This window comes from Thunnus albacares, chromosome 11, assembly GCF_914725855.1.
Source record: "Thunnus albacares chromosome 11, fThuAlb1.1, whole genome shotgun sequence".
Lineage (NCBI taxonomy): Eukaryota > Metazoa > Chordata > Actinopteri > Scombriformes > Scombridae > Thunnus > Thunnus albacares.
In genome coordinates, this window is record NC_058116.1 from 26,371,429 (window position 1) to 26,387,215 (window position 15,787).

Sequence of the window (15,787 nt, forward strand, 5' to 3'; positions counted from 1 at the left end):
TGGAGTTGTGTTTCTGGCCATCTGGCGACAGTAAGGCCAATATTCACTCTCCCTTTAGCTCTTGTTATAGTCTCTGGTGTTTTTTAGCCGCTAAATGCTGTGCGACAGTATGTTCACCAGCTAGTCGCTACCTTTATCTGTCTGCTATGAGGTGATGGACAGGTAAAGCATAGAGTGTGTTAATCAGAGCTTTTTTGCTTCTTTAATTTTTTTTTAGACTGTCTGCTACATCTGGAGACAATGCTGATGAGAGTGGTGAGAGTGAACCAAACAGTTAAGTTAAGAGCGCCAATTTACATACACACAGTCATTTGACCCATTGTTCTTATAAACAAATTGATTGCTGCAGCTTTAACATTTGTTAAAATGTTCCTTGAAGCTGCACAGTGGTTTTAGGGGATGGCTGAACCTCTTTGAAATAAAAGAAAATGTTCTATTTGTGAGCCATTTTAAAGTCTTCATTAGGAATGAATTGGTTTGAGGTTCTACAGACAGGAACACTTTGGTTTCTGTCTTTTCATGGGATTTGTTGACAGAAAATATAGAGCATATTTAAGGTCATTCCTTGTCCTTTGATACAGCTTATAAATAATGTGAAGAGATGTGGGAACTTACTGAGCAGGAGTCCTCCACCACTGTGTATCTGAACCGGTTGTTTCCTTCTGCTTTGAGCTCCAGGTCGTTGGAGCCTTTGAGGAGCACAGCCTTCTTCAAGTTGCCATTCTTCTCGTCCTTATAGCCCACAGAGTTCTTGCAGTGGTAGGTGATGGTCTGAGATGCTTCTTTGGAGAGCAGGCGGATGAATGTCATCTGGACTGTGATGGAGTTTGCTGACTGATCTTTGTTGCCATAAGAGAACTAGAAACACAAATACAGCTGGTTAATCCAGGGTCTAACAGGCTTACCCGAACTCATCATGCACTACTAATAATACACTTCCACACACTACCCAGATTTTGGTTGTGCTGACATATAAGGCTCTTTTTGAGGACACCTTTCTCAGTCTTAAGTTTTCATAATGTTTCAGTTAACAACTGCATATTTTTTACAACTATAAGGTATGAAACTACTCTTACTTAAACTTTGCTGTACACAGCCTTGCATTAACCACTCACATGTGTTCCTCTGTTGATGTCAGCTCCGAACCACACAGGTTTGTTCCTGGAAGAGGTCCACCACACTTTACGAGGTATGCTGGAGGGGCTGGCAGAGATGCAGGTCTCTCCGGTGTCCATGTTGCAGTGCACTTTGATGGCATCCTCTGCACTGCCTTGGTTTGGATCCACCCAGTATTCACCTAAATAACAAAAAGATCAGGATGAATGTGAAAATAAATCACTAATATTACATGGAAGCCATTTTAGTTCACAGTTCAGAGGCAACATGCCCTTACAATGTTTCTAGATTTATCATCTGTGACAGCACTGGGACAAGGAACAGGAAAAATAACAGATGAGATAAGACTATAATAAAGTAGAGGACCAAGACAGAGAAGAGGGATGTGATTGAAATTCATAGAGCACACCGCACAGTCTCTCCTAATGCATTGATATTAATTGTTGCAGTTCTGGTCAGCACATTTAAAGAGTAAAAAACAAGTTTTCCTAATATTCAATATTTTGTTCCAGTAAGATTAATGTAGCAACAATCAATTTAAATGTAAGACTTGACACAATTTTACTGCAAAACATTATGTAACTTGGCTGCTTGGAGCAATAAAATCTCCCCAAAGACTTACCACTCTTCTTCATGGGATAGCATCTCTTCAGGTCGTCACAGGTCCTGGCAGGATGTTTCCTGCTGCCGTCTGGGCTCTTCATGCTGTCGATCTGGCTGGTGAGGGCCTTCAGGGTGGCCTGAACGCCGGGATCCACTGGCATTATGGTGGAGTTGCTGTTGGGCATAGCCTCATCCTCGCTGAACTCTGGTGGGGGAGGAGGGCCGGAGTCGTAATCCTGAGGTGGTCCAAACAGGTCATCCATAGCCGCCATGGGAGGTCCTGGTGAACCAGGTGGTCCTGGGGGTCCAGGTTCTCCTGGAGGGCCCTGTTGATTTAGGGATTGGAAAAAGATTTATGTTGTCTTTTTGTGTTTTCATGAATACAATAATGAGACGCAAAAGCAATCTAATAGGCCTTAAACATCTGTTTAAAAGATGTTCAATGATTTAATGACGGTCTGAGTGTTTTTTTTACAGCCATTCCTAACACACACAAAATCTTACTGCCTGTTTTTTTTACACTAAATGTGCTGCAATCTTTTATTAGTCCTACACAAGTAAGCAAGAATTTTCCTACTACACTGTATAATGAGATAATACCTCAGGTCCAATTTCTCCACTGAGTCCACGAGTTCCAGGTGGTCCCATCGGCCCCGGCTGTCCAATGTTTCCCTCCTTTCCAGAAGGTCCGATAGGCCCAGGTGGTCCCTGAATAATATTTCAATAAAGACTATTAGTTTAATTCCAAACTGAATGCTGGCATGAAACTGAAACATATAGTAATATGATGATGTTTTTGCAAAAGATGACATTCAGAAAATAGTTTTTCCTCCTGAAACAAATGTAAATGAAGCATTTTACCCTCTGGCCATTTGGTCCAATGATTCCTGGAGCTCCCTGCTCACCTGTAGTACCCTAAAAGCGAGAGATAAATATGTATCATTCTCTCAATACATATGACTTACACATTGCACATAAAAGGTCTCCCAAGAATGCACACAATGCACAACTGCACCTGCGTTTGATGACTATAACCTGTTGTATGATACTCAAACAGGAAACAGGTTGGCAGCTGCACCAGAGAAGTCTGTTGCTAAATACAATAGCATCAGATCTGTGTTTATGTTCCTACGCTGCATTATATAATACAGTGTTTGAAATTGTATAGATGCATAGAAATAAAAGTTCCAGTTTTAGTGATTTGTCCTCCACACTGCTTACCATAAAAAATATTCTAGTATCCAAAAAGAAAATACTAAGAAAAAAACTAAGACAGCCAAAAGGAACAAAAACAATCTTATTTAAACTTATTTTAACTGTCTGAATGACATCATACATGTAGATGTCACAAAAATGTACCTGCAGGTAAAAGCTGATAAGACAGCAATATTAATCATAGGTCAAGATGGTGCAAACAACCAAATTTGAACAGTCTTGGTTCACTATCTCATTCATTAACTCATCATTGCAGAAACCTTGGTGTCATTTTTGATCAAAACCTCACCCAAGATAAACATGTTAATCCAGTGGTTCAATCCTGTTTTTCTGATCTCAGAAACATTTCAAGGATTAAACCATTTCTTTCTGCCAAAAACCTGGAATCTGTCATACACGCTTTCATAACCAGTCGATTGGACTACTGTAATTCCCCGCTCTCTGGCATCAGCAAAAAGTCCCTCTCCCGCCTCCAGCTCATCCAAAACTCCTCTGCCAGGATTTTAACTCGGTCTAGGAAACATGATCACATTTCACCAACCCTCCTAGACATCTGAATGACCTGCCTGAGGAGATCAAGGCTGCCAACCCTGTCTCGTCTTTTAAATCACTGTTAAAAACCCATTCGTTTAAAATTGCTTTTCGGTGATCTCATTGTATTTCATGGCATTTTAGTCCATTTTACTCAGTTTGTGTTTTTATAATGTGCTTAGTTTTTATGGCTTTCAGTTTTATTGTAAGGCACTTTGTAACTTTGTTTGGAAAGTGCTATACAAATAAAGTTATTACTATTTTTTTTTCAACAGAGTGCAGCAAATCATTTGTTCACACCTGCAGATGTTTGAAACAGATAAGAAAATATCTTAGACAGTCTGTTAACTACTCCAAATGTTGTCTGTCATTTATATCATACCAGAGATTTTCATCCATATCACACCTGTGATAGTCAGATAGATTTCTGTTTCTAAACTTTTAATAGCTACACTGAAATAAAATGAAGAGGTGAGTATATTGAAATATTGACAAATAATATTCCATAGATTTTCCCACATTACATTCACACAACTCTGCGTCTCTCAGCTCTCAGCTACTTTCGATGTTATAACATACTGTGTCACTTTACATGTAACTTCATGTTGACTATGGTTGAACATTTTGTCGACACAGTATAAACATGTTTCCCTTCATTAGGAACATGGTTGAGAATATTATGTGAAATGCTCTGCAAATCATAGATTCTATGTGATAGTTGTGTAAGTTGGAAAAAGTTAAAGGAACCAGATATTAAGAGTTAAGTGACTGCATTTAAACTTTTGATCACTATATACACAAAGTGTGTTAGGAAGGACTTTGAGATGAATCAGAAGACAGATGACTCAGCATGCTCTGATCAGATTATTGAGCATCACGCTGACTTACTGGAGGTCCTGGAAGACCCTGCAAACCAGTGAAACCTCGGTGTCCCTTCTGCCCTCTTTCTCCATGATCACCCAAGTCACCCTTATCTCCTCTTGGTCCTTGGGGTCCCTGAAATACATACATTTCATGTGTTTATTGTTTTAAAATGGATAAGTTTTTTATTGTAACATTTAGTCAAATAAATCTACAAAGCATCTACTATATGTCGACTCTTCTAGCATAATATTCCACATAAACTCAAGATATTCTTGGTTGGAGACTCACCACTAATCCTCGCCTTCCAGCTGAGCCAGGTGGACCAACAGGTCCTCTTGAGCCCTGCAAATGAACAGAGTTGTGAGAAAGCCCTGAGGGACCACAGACCTCTGCCAACACTGGAAAAACTCTCCAACAACTGTACTTGTTATACAAAACACATCATTCCTATCACTTCATATTAAATTCATTCACGCTCCAACATGCCCTCAGGATTTTAATCAACTCGGCTTCAAGAATGTAATCATCTAAATGTGTAAATCTCTCAACACAGTCTTGTATTGTACTGATGGGCAGACAGATAAACTGACACACAGAACAGAAACTTCTGGCCCTAGCAGAGGTAAAAAAAAAAAAAAAAAAAAAAGAAGGTGAAAATTCCACTTACAGCATCTCCTCTCCTTCCAGCACCACCTGGTACACCAACAGGACCTGGAGTGCCTGGAAGTCCCTGTGGACCAGCCAAACCCTCTGGGCCGGGATCTCCTCTTGCTCCCTGGAAAAGTATCACCTGTCAGTCACTTGCAACATGTAAAGAAAGACACAGGTCATTGTTTCGGTGTCTTTGTCTCTTACCCTTTGTCCTAGAACACCATCTTTGCCTGGTGGGCCATCTGATCCAGCAGGACCCTAAGGAACAGACAGAAAACATTAAGACATCTGTAGATGTTAGAGATGCACTTGCGGTGATGTCGAACCACAACCATTTGAAAATGTATACTTACATCAGGACCAGGATCCCCACGAGGTCCATTAGCGCCAGGAACACCAACTGGACCTGGGGGACCTTTATCTCCAGCTGCACCTGGGCCTCCCTGTTTTCCTGGTGGACCCTAAAAAATAAAACAGGCAACTAACAATGCAGCAAAATACAGATTATATCAGTACCAACTACATACTGTAGAAGCACTGAAATTAAATATGCAATAGATTGACTGGTGGGAAAGTTACATGTGAAATGTGATTTATGTTTAAATTCAAAAGAAAGGTCAATGTACAGGAGAGTCAGGATTTCAGTCAAATATGAAAATGATACAGACCGCTGGCCCTGGAAGACCTGGCATCCCTCGCTCTCCTCTCTGACCGGGAAGACCCACAATTCCTCTCTGTCCTGTAGTTCCTGCTGGGCCTGGAGGACCATCAGGACCCTAAAACCAAGATCACCATGTAGAAAAATACTGAGGAAATCAAGTTTTAAAGTCATGCTTTGAGACCCCTGTGTATCCCAACTTGAAAAAACAATTGTGTTTTCAATTTGAGAAGAATCAATATACTGTACCCCAATCTCTTTTTTTATCTCTACTTTATAGTTATGACACGTCACTTCAAGTAAAAACTGAGTGCTGAGATCAATACATAAAATGTTGAAGTTGAATTTAAACACTTTCTCCTTTTTTCATTAGAACTTTAAATATATTTAGCAACTTGCAGGAGTTTGATCAATTCAAACATAGTTATATAAATGAAAACCGATGCCAAGTGTTTACACAATGACAATTTAAATATTTCCTGTCTTGGTGTAAGTCAGGCAGGATTAAACTGGCAGCTGAAATTTAATTTCACAATGTAAAAGTAACTGAAACATCAATTTACCGTGGGTCCGTCCTCTCCAGAGTCCCCTTTGTCTCCTGGGCTCCCTGGTGGTCCGGCTGGTCCTCGCTCTCCTTGTCTTCCTGGGGACCCATGGTCTCCACGGAGACCTCGAGGACCCTCTTTCCCAGGGGCTCCAAGGGGTCCAGGTTCTCCAACTGGACCCTGGCAGGAATGGTTATGTTCATGAGACACATAGATGTATGCAGTCGAATAGCATTAAGTTCTCAATATTTTTCAAACAAACTAGTTTGTATGAAGTGCTGTCCTATCATATATAAAAGCAAAACTGTTTATACACCTCTGCACAGCTGACCAATCACTGTGTAAAGTGTGCGTGATTGTTGAATTGATTGTCTGTTTTGGAAAGTTAAAAAATTGTCAGATACAGCCACCTCCCTACCACCAACACATGGGAAAGGGGATTTCAGATGCTGTTAGACAATCTGACAACCATTTTTGATCCTTTAAAGGATACTGAGGTCTTAAAGTACAAATATTTGTACATACTGCACATATCAGGTGGGTGCATGATTGGTGACAGATGCACAGTTGCGATGCTTTACAATACTGAAGACATTGGTGAATTTTAAGCTCATATGACAAATATTTCTTCCTGTTATCCCAACTGTGTTTTATTCACACTGAGTACTTACAGTTGGGCCTGGTGGGCCAACTCTTCCTGCAGATCCAGGGAAACCAGTGGGGCCCTGGGAGCAAAAAATGATACAATGTCTTTAGATAATACTTTACACGTTAAAAAAAAAAAAAAGAGTAGAGACTTAGGATATAGTGGTTAAAGTTTTTATAAAAACATGTCAGAGGTAAGATGAATTGAACAATCAGGAGTTATACCCTTCCTTTGCTCATGGAATCATTTCTTTTTCATCTAATATCACCTTAACATAACACTTCTGTAATTATGAAATGCTCTTACTGGTGCACCCTGTGTTCCTCTTCCTCCTTTCAGTCCAGCAACACCAATGGGCCCCTACAAAAATAACTTATTATTATAAAATGACTTATCATACAGCATTATTTGCACAAAATATTTTTGAAGGAATTCATACACCAATGGACCAATTAAAAGTACAAAGTTGACTGATGACACCATTTAAGATATCATGAAAATGTGTCAGAACAACTATTTCATGTAGTTTCTATGTTTGCGACTCACAGGAGGTCCATGAGCACCGGCCAAGCCCTGAGGTCCTGGAGACCCAGCATCTCCTTTCTGGCCTGGTTCTCCAGGCTCTCCCTTAACTCCAGGTTGACCATCAGGACCCTGTAAAATGTAAGTCATAGTTGAAAGAATACATCAGTTTTACGTCACCTCTTGAAGGATCACTTTAGGACATAAATATGTTTTAGGAAATAAAGCAGAGAGGATTGTTTTCATAAGAAAATTATGTAATTTATATACAATGTAAAATATGACTTACAGGGGGTCCAGCAAAGCCAACAGCACCGATTGGGCCAGGGTCACCTCTTGCTCCCTGCAGTTGAAGATCAATTATTACATCAAAGCACTCTGTAATAATGTATGCTTCAATTACTGCAGTACAATAAACATTGCCTAAACAGACTTAATGTACAAGCTGAAAACACTGGCCAGGTCTACTTACATGCATTCCTCTGGATCCTGCAGGTCCAAGTGGTCCTTTGGGTCCAGGTTCTCCCTGCAAAGATGTCACAAGTTCACTGACAGTAATGCAACTGGTCATTGAAACTGTGCTGTCCCATGAATCCAGTATTTTTATGTTTGCCAAAACACTGCAAGCCAAAAACTGTCCTTTACAAGCTGGAGTATAAAGTCAGATGCAGCCAAGAAAGTTAAATGAGCAGAAGGATTTAGGCATATAGTGGGCATCATGGGAACTAACACTTCCACCCCAAATAACTTTAACTTTATGCAGTCATAACCTTTATTCATTGTGTTCATTATTCAAGCAGCCTCTTAAGATGTGTGAGAAAAAATACTCTACCTTCTCACCACTGGGCCCTGCGGGTCCTAGCGGGCCAAGCGGACCTGGAGCGCCCTGTTGACAGTAAAGAAATCCGGTTTAGCACTACTGTTACCAGTAAGTTGTGCAGTCAAGTCAGTGGACACATTTCTTTGAGCAAGCTGTGACAAGTTTCAAGCTTGCACTAATACATAATCAGTTTTAGCTCTTTTTTTCTTCCAAGTGTAAAATGGAACTTCCTGATTCCTGCTTGAGCAAACACAAAATTTGTTTGCAGTGAGTGAAAGAAACATTACTCACTCTCGCTCCATCATTTCCAGGTGTACCTTCTGATCCTTTCTCACCAATTGCTCCCTATACAAGAGACAGACATCAGCAAAGATGTAAGGTTTTTTTTTATTTACTGTACACAGTAATAACACATATCAGCACTCCAAATCCCCATAAATAAACCCCTTGTGCACTGAGATACATTTAGTTGATTAGCAGTGTAACATGTAAGTAAACCATATCAAATAATTACTGACATTAAAAAGAAAATTGTGATTCACTTACTCTGTCACCTTTAGGTCCAGGCGGGCCAGAGATGCCCCTCTCTCCTGGCATTCCCTGAAGACCTGGAGGACCCACATCACCAAGTGCACCAGGGGGACCAGGGCTACCCTTCAGTGACAAACACCAAAGTTAGCAGGCTTTTTATATCTTACAGGTATTGGGCATGTTTTGAATTTATACAACCAAACATACTTTTTTTTTTGTTTTGGCTTTGTCTATACTATACTATACTTATATACTCAACTTCACCAATGATTATACTCATTCACTTTTGATTAATCGATTAGTTGTTGGTTCATAAAATGTCCAAAAACTGTGAAAAACTGTAACAACTTTCCAGAGCTTAGAGAGATAAGTTGATGGCTCCATAATACTTGTTTTGTCAGTTCAACACCCGAGCACATTCATTTAATGATATAAAAAAGAAAACAGCAGTACATCCTCACATTTGTGAAGAAGGAACTGGCAAAGATTTGACATTTTGTTTTGATTATTTACAGGTGACCAGCTGAGTTTTCGTGTGAACAAACAAATATTATGTTTGTATTCAGTATCTCTCTCCATCCTTGAGGTCTATCAAACTTGTTGAATGCATTTCCTTCTTCATGTTCATCAATTAATCAGTTAATTATTTCAGGACTATATTTTTTGCAGGTATTTTCCACCTCTTGCAAATGTCTTTAAAGGCATACTATGTAGGATTTTTCAGTTGCTCTTTGTAAACACAGCACTCAAATTTGGCCCCTCCTCCCTGGCTCAACAACATCAGAGCGAAAGAGAGAGAGAGCAGTGGTGGTCAAGCGAGCTAGAGAGTGAATGAAGAGAATGAGCAGCGGTAGCGAGAACAAAACTGTGAATCAGAGAAATAAAACATTTTCTGCTTGTTTCTTGGCAAATATGTTCTAAAGCACAAATAATCACACCCACACCTCCACACAAACCTGCAGGAAGGTACCAGATTTTGTGTGAATGGTGAATGTAGCCATGGTACACACTTCATCCTGTCTGCTGTGGCCTCTCTGCTCTGCATAGCTGTGTGTTTGTATGTGTGTGTGTGTAGCTCAGCCCCGCCCTTGGTCAAATAGACACAGAAAGCAGAGGAGAAGCACTCTGCACACAGCAGAGGAGAGACAGAGAAGTAGGGGAAACACTGAAGCAAAATAATAGAAAAAGAAAGAAAATACAGGCAGAGGGCAGGGTCTCTGTAGATACATACAGCCACACACTACTAGTGGGTCATAAGAGATGATTGAGTAGGATTATTTTTGTATGAGTCTATACATATATTTTTAGGAAAACCCTGCATAGTATGCCTTTAATTTCTGATAACGGCATTTGGCACTCAGTATTCTCCTTTTACTTTCACTGCACATAAAGGTGACGGCGTTGTACAGTACCTTTGGCCCATCTGGACCAGGTGCACCAGGGATTCCTTTAGGTCCCTGCAGACCAGTTGTGCCCATTTCTCCTCTCTCTCCAGGAATTCCACGCTCACCCTGCAGAAGAAATACTATCAGTTTCAGGTAGTCAGATTCACTAAAAATGAAAATTAATGCAAGTCAGCATGGTGTCATTCACCTACCCTTGGTCCAATTTGACCCACAGCACCAAGCTCTCCAGGAATACCCTGAAAGAAACAGACAATGGAGCAATTAACGTAGGGTCATGAACATTATGCTTGGGGAGGCTAAGGGTCAGAGACGGGGTGACTGGGGTGTGGGGTTGGGGGGCTGAGCAAAACTCGGAGGAGCGGCTGAGATTGTCACTAAAATAAGGATAGCCTGTCCACCTTAAAGGTCAGTCAACCTTAAGCGAGCATGGTCAGGTGTCGCGAACTTCAGGCCTACATAACCTGCTGCTGTCTTTTCAACCGCTGAAGTGCTGACACAGGTGTTTTCATTATTTTAACTTTACCAGTATGCAGTGTAGGGTGCATAACAGCCAGCAGTAAATTTAGGGAAGGCTTAGCCTTTTGCCAGTAGTTACTGCCCAAATAAAATCATGATTTTGTTGAAGGTTCAATTTTTTCAGTGATAATTTTGGGGAAGTAGCCTCTTAATAGCATCATCTATGCTGACCCCTATCAAGCTCCTAATATGACATTTCAAATGTGAAAAAACATTAAAGATAGTAAGTTGGATGGAATGAGGTTAAATCAATTGTAATATTGTCTAAAGCAGCATTTATAGCTTTTGTTGTACTCACTTGGTCACCTGGTTTTCCAGGTTCTCCAGGGGGGCCTTGATTTCCAGGCAAACCCTAAGAACACAAGAGAACAGTCAGAGCATTTCTGTAGCACAGATTGAGGTCTAATAATTTTCATTGCTGCCTTGTCTTTTCATATCTAAGTCCATTTTCATAAACTTTCTCACATTTTACCACCAGCAAAGAACAATTACACACCTGGAATCCATTTACACCGGGAGGGCCTTGCTCTCCTCTGTCTCCTGCAACACCCTTTGAAAAGAGACATTAGTTTTTGTGTTAGTTATGATAACAGTAAAAAAAAATGTTTGACATGAATATAACAAAAGAGAAAGCAGACACTTACAGATGGGCCAGGGGGTCCAGCAGGCCCAACTTCTCCATCTTTCCCAGGAGGACCCTAAAGACAAAAATGACAATTAAAAAACCTGCCTATTCCACATCTGGAAGGGACTGGTAGACTTATTTCCAAAAGGTGTATGTGGGGTTTTTAAGTAACTTCAGAAGACCTAAGGACTTCTGTGGTTAAGTACATCATTGGGAAATCAAAGAAAGGGAAAAATAGTACAAAAAATTCGACAGAACATGCTATCAATAAATCAACTGTCTTTATTGTGCTAATACATCCTGTTCCTCGTATTCCCTGTTGATTGCAAAACAAAGAAAACAACAATTTTTTTCATTCATAAATAATACTCACTCTTTGACCTGGCACTCCTGCAGATCCTTGTTCACCTGTCTTTCCTGGGTCACCCTTTGAGTGTAAAACATTTGAATTAGAAACAAAACAAGAGAGAAACAGACTGACTATTAATGCAAAGTGTGAGTGACTCTGCAGCCTTACAGTGAAGCCTTTGGGGCCTGGTACTCCCATAGTTCCTGCGGGACCTCTGTTTCCAATGGACCCTGCAGGGCCTGGACGACCATCCTCACCTGGGGCACCCTAAACAAGAAGTAAACCATACTTTGACTTAACCATCCCCTATGATTCATCGCAGCTAACTTGTAATGCTTGTAACAAAAACACATTGTATGCACAATGTCTAATCTGTGATTAAGGACTGTGACCTACCAGTGGTCCTGGCTTGCCCTCTGCCCCTTGGACTCCAGGGGTACCAGTAAGACCCTTTGGGGAGGAGATTAAAAATGTAAGCATTGGAAATGGGTAAGAACAAATAATTAAAGTGGATAAATAGAAGAATTGACAGATATGGTAGCTAAAAAGTGAAATGCTAAGGTCTTCAGTGTTACCCTTGCACCTGGTAGACCAGGTTCTCCTGTACGGCCAGGGTCTCCTAGAGAACCTTTTGGCCCACCAGGGCCAGATGTTCCGCGATCTCCCTGAGCACCCTTTAGAAAGAAAAATATAGATGATAATTATTTCAATTTGTTGACTGAAAGGTGAGCTCCAAAGAAAATATCTACAGCACAAATTCTCCCACGTTAACGTATAATTTCTTGCCCCATTTGCTTGAAACATAAAATCAGAATTAGACCAATTTCTAGAAACAATAACTGTACCTTCGGTCCTGGCAACCCATCAGCACCAGGGAATCCTCTGTTACCAGGAGCGCCCTGAAAAACAGATTATGATTTAGATTCTTTATCACAGTTATACTATTATTCTCTCACAAAAGCAGGGTTACACCTGTATGTAACCAGATCAATGGAGTAAACAAACCAAACAAACCAAACAAAAAGATCAAAATCTTGTGTTGATTCTCTAAAGAACGTCTATGAGAGGTTTATGTTGTTCAGGGTCATGGAGATGCAGTTGCCAGTGTTGGGGCAATTTAGATTCTTCAGTTTAGCCAACTTTTGGATTGTGGCAGGAAACCAGAGCTCCAAGAAGAAACCCACACACACGAGGAGAACATGCTAACTCCACATCAGTAGATTTTAACCCAGAACTTCTTGCTGTGAAGTGACAGTGCTAACCAACCAAGCCTTAATTTACCATCATCCATAAGGAAATATATTCATATTTTACACATAAGTGGGAGCATTTCCAATTTCACAAACCAATTTACCAAAAGTGAGTTATCTCCCAAAGTGATTACTTTTTTCTATTGAATTCATTTTTGAGATGACCCCTGTCCTTAAAGCTTAGCCCTCTGACTGATGAATATTACAGCAAGAGGAAAAATGGTGCACAGCCTTCTGACTGATGAATATTACAGCAGGAGGAAAAATGGTGCACAGCCTTCTGACTGATGAATATTACAGTAGGAGGAAAAATGGTGACTCACTCTTTCACCGACAGGACCGGGGGGACCAACAGAACCGGGATCTCCCCGAGTTCCTCGCTTTCCTTCTTCACCCTGAGGTCCAAGCACTCCCTGAGCACCTTGTGGACCCTACAAAATTGACACACAAGCCACAAAATCAAATTAAGAACCAGTCTTACCTATCCCCTTACTTCAATTACATGTCCATGTCAAGAGACATTAACAAAGCATAAGCAGATTTAGTTGCTTACAGGTTCTCCTTTGGGTCCAGCCTCTCCTTTAAATCCTGGCACACCAACATCTCCCTATTACGCAAACATGCAAAAAGTGTGAGTCTTCTACACATCAAAAAACTCGCTTAGCAAGAATTGATTATACACAGAAAAGCTAGAGCCAGTATACCAGTTGTCCTTTGATACCAGGCTGACCGGTGCTTCCCTGAGGTCCTGGTGGGCCAGGGGGTCCAAGATGGCCACCTGGACCTTGTGGACCAAGATTACCCTGTGGAGAGTCAGCCATGTAACCTCAGTGTAAACATGAACATTAAGAGTAAATATATTGTTTAAACTAAAAACTATGTACATACCACTGGTCCTTTGGTACCCGTGCCACCATCTGTTCCCATGGGTCCCTTTGAACACAAAATATCACCAATTAGATCATCAAAGAAACACACCATGTTGAGTTGTTAAGTATAGTAATAACCTAGGCTGGTTTTCCAGCACAACTGATTGATCAAAGGTGCTGCATGAATAACTCCCTCATGATCTGCAGTATGTGATGCGTATGATATGTGAAGTATGAGTAAAGTAAGAAATTAACCCTGAGGCCAACTGGTCCAGCTCTCCCCAGGTGACCGGTCTCTCCTCTTTGTCCCTGTGGGCCCTCTGGACCCCGGACTCCAGTGGGGCCAGGCTGTCCCTGTGGAAGACAATCACAAAGTACAATTAACATACAGAAATGTGACACTAATACATTTAATTGTATGTTGTGTAGGTTATATTCTGTAAACAAAACTTATAATGTTAATAGGTAATATATCAATAATTATAATGTAGTAATACAATGAAGAGAAGTGAATAAATGATTTGTTAAAAATCAAATCATTATCTGGGCCCATCACACTGAGCATATAACTAAAGGGAGTGTTGTGTGTATTGTGTGTTTTACTGTACTTGCCTTCATTCCTGGGCCTCCTGGATATCCAGGTGGGCCGCTGAGACCCAAGGGACCCTGTTAACCAAGAATAACAACAATAAGACTATAATAAAACCCAGAAAATGTGCCTTTATACAACATAGAAGTATACAAACATACTGGTCACCCAGGTATAGCAGGGTACAGCTACCATACCATTACTCACTATCAGTCTGTTTGTGAAGTTATTAATCTTTTCAATTGAGTGAAAATGACATGGATGAAATTATCAACAAATAATTTGCATTCATATTTATCTAAGTGTGGAAAAACTAAATTAAACAAACAAGCAAAAAAGGATAGCACATTATAAGCATCAATGCTGACTTACCAGTGGACCTGGTTTTCCGATGTTACCAGGTAGGCCGCGCTTACCCTAAGAGACAAAAACTCATCGCTTAGACACTTAGACTACCCATTACTTTCAAAACCTGCAACATTAGAGAGAAAAATGCAGAATCATGATAGCAAAAGTTTCTGATGCATAATGATTTCATGCTTACCGCAGCACCACCGGGTCCAGAGCGTCCCCTCTCCCCTGGCATCCCAGCAGGACCCTGTCGTACACAGAAAGTGATTAATTATAGCTGTCCACTCACTGCAAATGTTTACACTTTCAGAGTTTAAAGATGGTTCACAGGGTTAAACTGTACACTGGATATAGCCTTGCCTCATTCAAGATAAGAGCAGACAGCAAAATCAGAATCATAACACAATCTTTATGGGCTGCTCCATCTTTTAACACTAGGAAGATGGAATATACTGGCACTACTGACCAATAAACACCTTTACTTACTGCTTACCTGTCTGATTTTACTCATTCATGCAACTACAACAATTATTCAGAGTTATCAGAACCATTGGTGTGGGAATCAAGCTTTCTGTACACAGAAGCACAAATGCTGCGATTTACTGTCCCGGTAACATAGTAGTGGAACATACTGTAAAGGGACATAAACTATATTCACATGTGTGATACTGAGCTTTCTGCAGCCCGAGTGCTGACTAGAACCAGAAGTAGAGAACACATTACACTTCTTTTAAAGTCCTTACTTTGGTTGCCTGTCAGTTTCCGTATTGATTTTAAAGCTCTTTTACTTGTTTTTAAAGCACATCATGGTCTTGCACCAGCATATATGTCTCACATGCTTACAGTGTAAGAGCCAGTATGGCCCCTCAGGTCCTCTGGCACGAGGCTGTTAGTTGGCAGCTTTTAGCTTTTACACTCTGAGCTGCTGGAACAGTCTGCCTGAGGATCTGAGAGCAGCTGAAAGTGTTGAAATCTTTAAACATAAACTTAAAACCTACCTCTTCAGCCTGGCTTTTGATTAAGAATATTTTATAGACTTTATTTTATTAACTTATTTTATTATTATCTGTGACTTCATTATTATTAATATTATCATGTATTTTTTTTATCCCTCTTCTCAATTTTATTTG

General features: G+C 40.4%; 1 protein-coding gene across 1 annotated transcript in view; it reads right to left on the reverse strand.

Moving 5' to 3' along the window:
* col5a2a (collagen, type V, alpha 2a) overlaps window positions 1–15,787 on the reverse strand; it is a 46,209-nt gene that overhangs the window by 1,984 nt on the left and 28,438 nt on the right. Inside the window, exons 16-53 of the mRNA XM_044364900.1 lie at window positions 14,851–14,904; window positions 14,679–14,723; window positions 14,330–14,383; window positions 13,973–14,071; window positions 13,737–13,781; window positions 13,553–13,651; window positions 13,402–13,455; window positions 13,172–13,279; window positions 12,444–12,497; window positions 12,174–12,272; window positions 11,995–12,048; window positions 11,767–11,865; window positions 11,623–11,676; window positions 11,269–11,322; window positions 11,121–11,174; window positions 10,923–10,976; window positions 10,300–10,344; window positions 10,115–10,213; window positions 8,718–8,825; window positions 8,463–8,516; window positions 8,184–8,237; window positions 7,824–7,877; window positions 7,641–7,694; window positions 7,376–7,483; window positions 7,136–7,189; window positions 6,855–6,908; window positions 6,202–6,363; window positions 5,649–5,756; window positions 5,334–5,441; window positions 5,185–5,238; window positions 4,997–5,104; window positions 4,618–4,671; window positions 4,354–4,461; window positions 2,581–2,634; window positions 2,320–2,427; window positions 1,739–2,045; window positions 1,116–1,297; window positions 616–858 (exon numbers count right to left, since the gene is read on the reverse strand). Coding sequence (XP_044220835.1) covers window positions 616–858; window positions 1,116–1,297; window positions 1,739–2,045; window positions 2,320–2,427; window positions 2,581–2,634; window positions 4,354–4,461; window positions 4,618–4,671; window positions 4,997–5,104; window positions 5,185–5,238; window positions 5,334–5,441; window positions 5,649–5,756; window positions 6,202–6,363; window positions 6,855–6,908; window positions 7,136–7,189; window positions 7,376–7,483; window positions 7,641–7,694; window positions 7,824–7,877; window positions 8,184–8,237; window positions 8,463–8,516; window positions 8,718–8,825; window positions 10,115–10,213; window positions 10,300–10,344; window positions 10,923–10,976; window positions 11,121–11,174; window positions 11,269–11,322; window positions 11,623–11,676; window positions 11,767–11,865; window positions 11,995–12,048; window positions 12,174–12,272; window positions 12,444–12,497; window positions 13,172–13,279; window positions 13,402–13,455; window positions 13,553–13,651; window positions 13,737–13,781; window positions 13,973–14,071; window positions 14,330–14,383; window positions 14,679–14,723; window positions 14,851–14,904 — 3,360 coding nt within the window. The remainder of the gene's footprint in view (window positions 1–615; window positions 859–1,115; window positions 1,298–1,738; window positions 2,046–2,319; window positions 2,428–2,580; window positions 2,635–4,353; window positions 4,462–4,617; window positions 4,672–4,996; window positions 5,105–5,184; window positions 5,239–5,333; window positions 5,442–5,648; window positions 5,757–6,201; window positions 6,364–6,854; window positions 6,909–7,135; window positions 7,190–7,375; window positions 7,484–7,640; window positions 7,695–7,823; window positions 7,878–8,183; window positions 8,238–8,462; window positions 8,517–8,717; window positions 8,826–10,114; window positions 10,214–10,299; window positions 10,345–10,922; window positions 10,977–11,120; window positions 11,175–11,268; window positions 11,323–11,622; window positions 11,677–11,766; window positions 11,866–11,994; window positions 12,049–12,173; window positions 12,273–12,443; window positions 12,498–13,171; window positions 13,280–13,401; window positions 13,456–13,552; window positions 13,652–13,736; window positions 13,782–13,972; window positions 14,072–14,329; window positions 14,384–14,678; window positions 14,724–14,850; window positions 14,905–15,787) is intronic.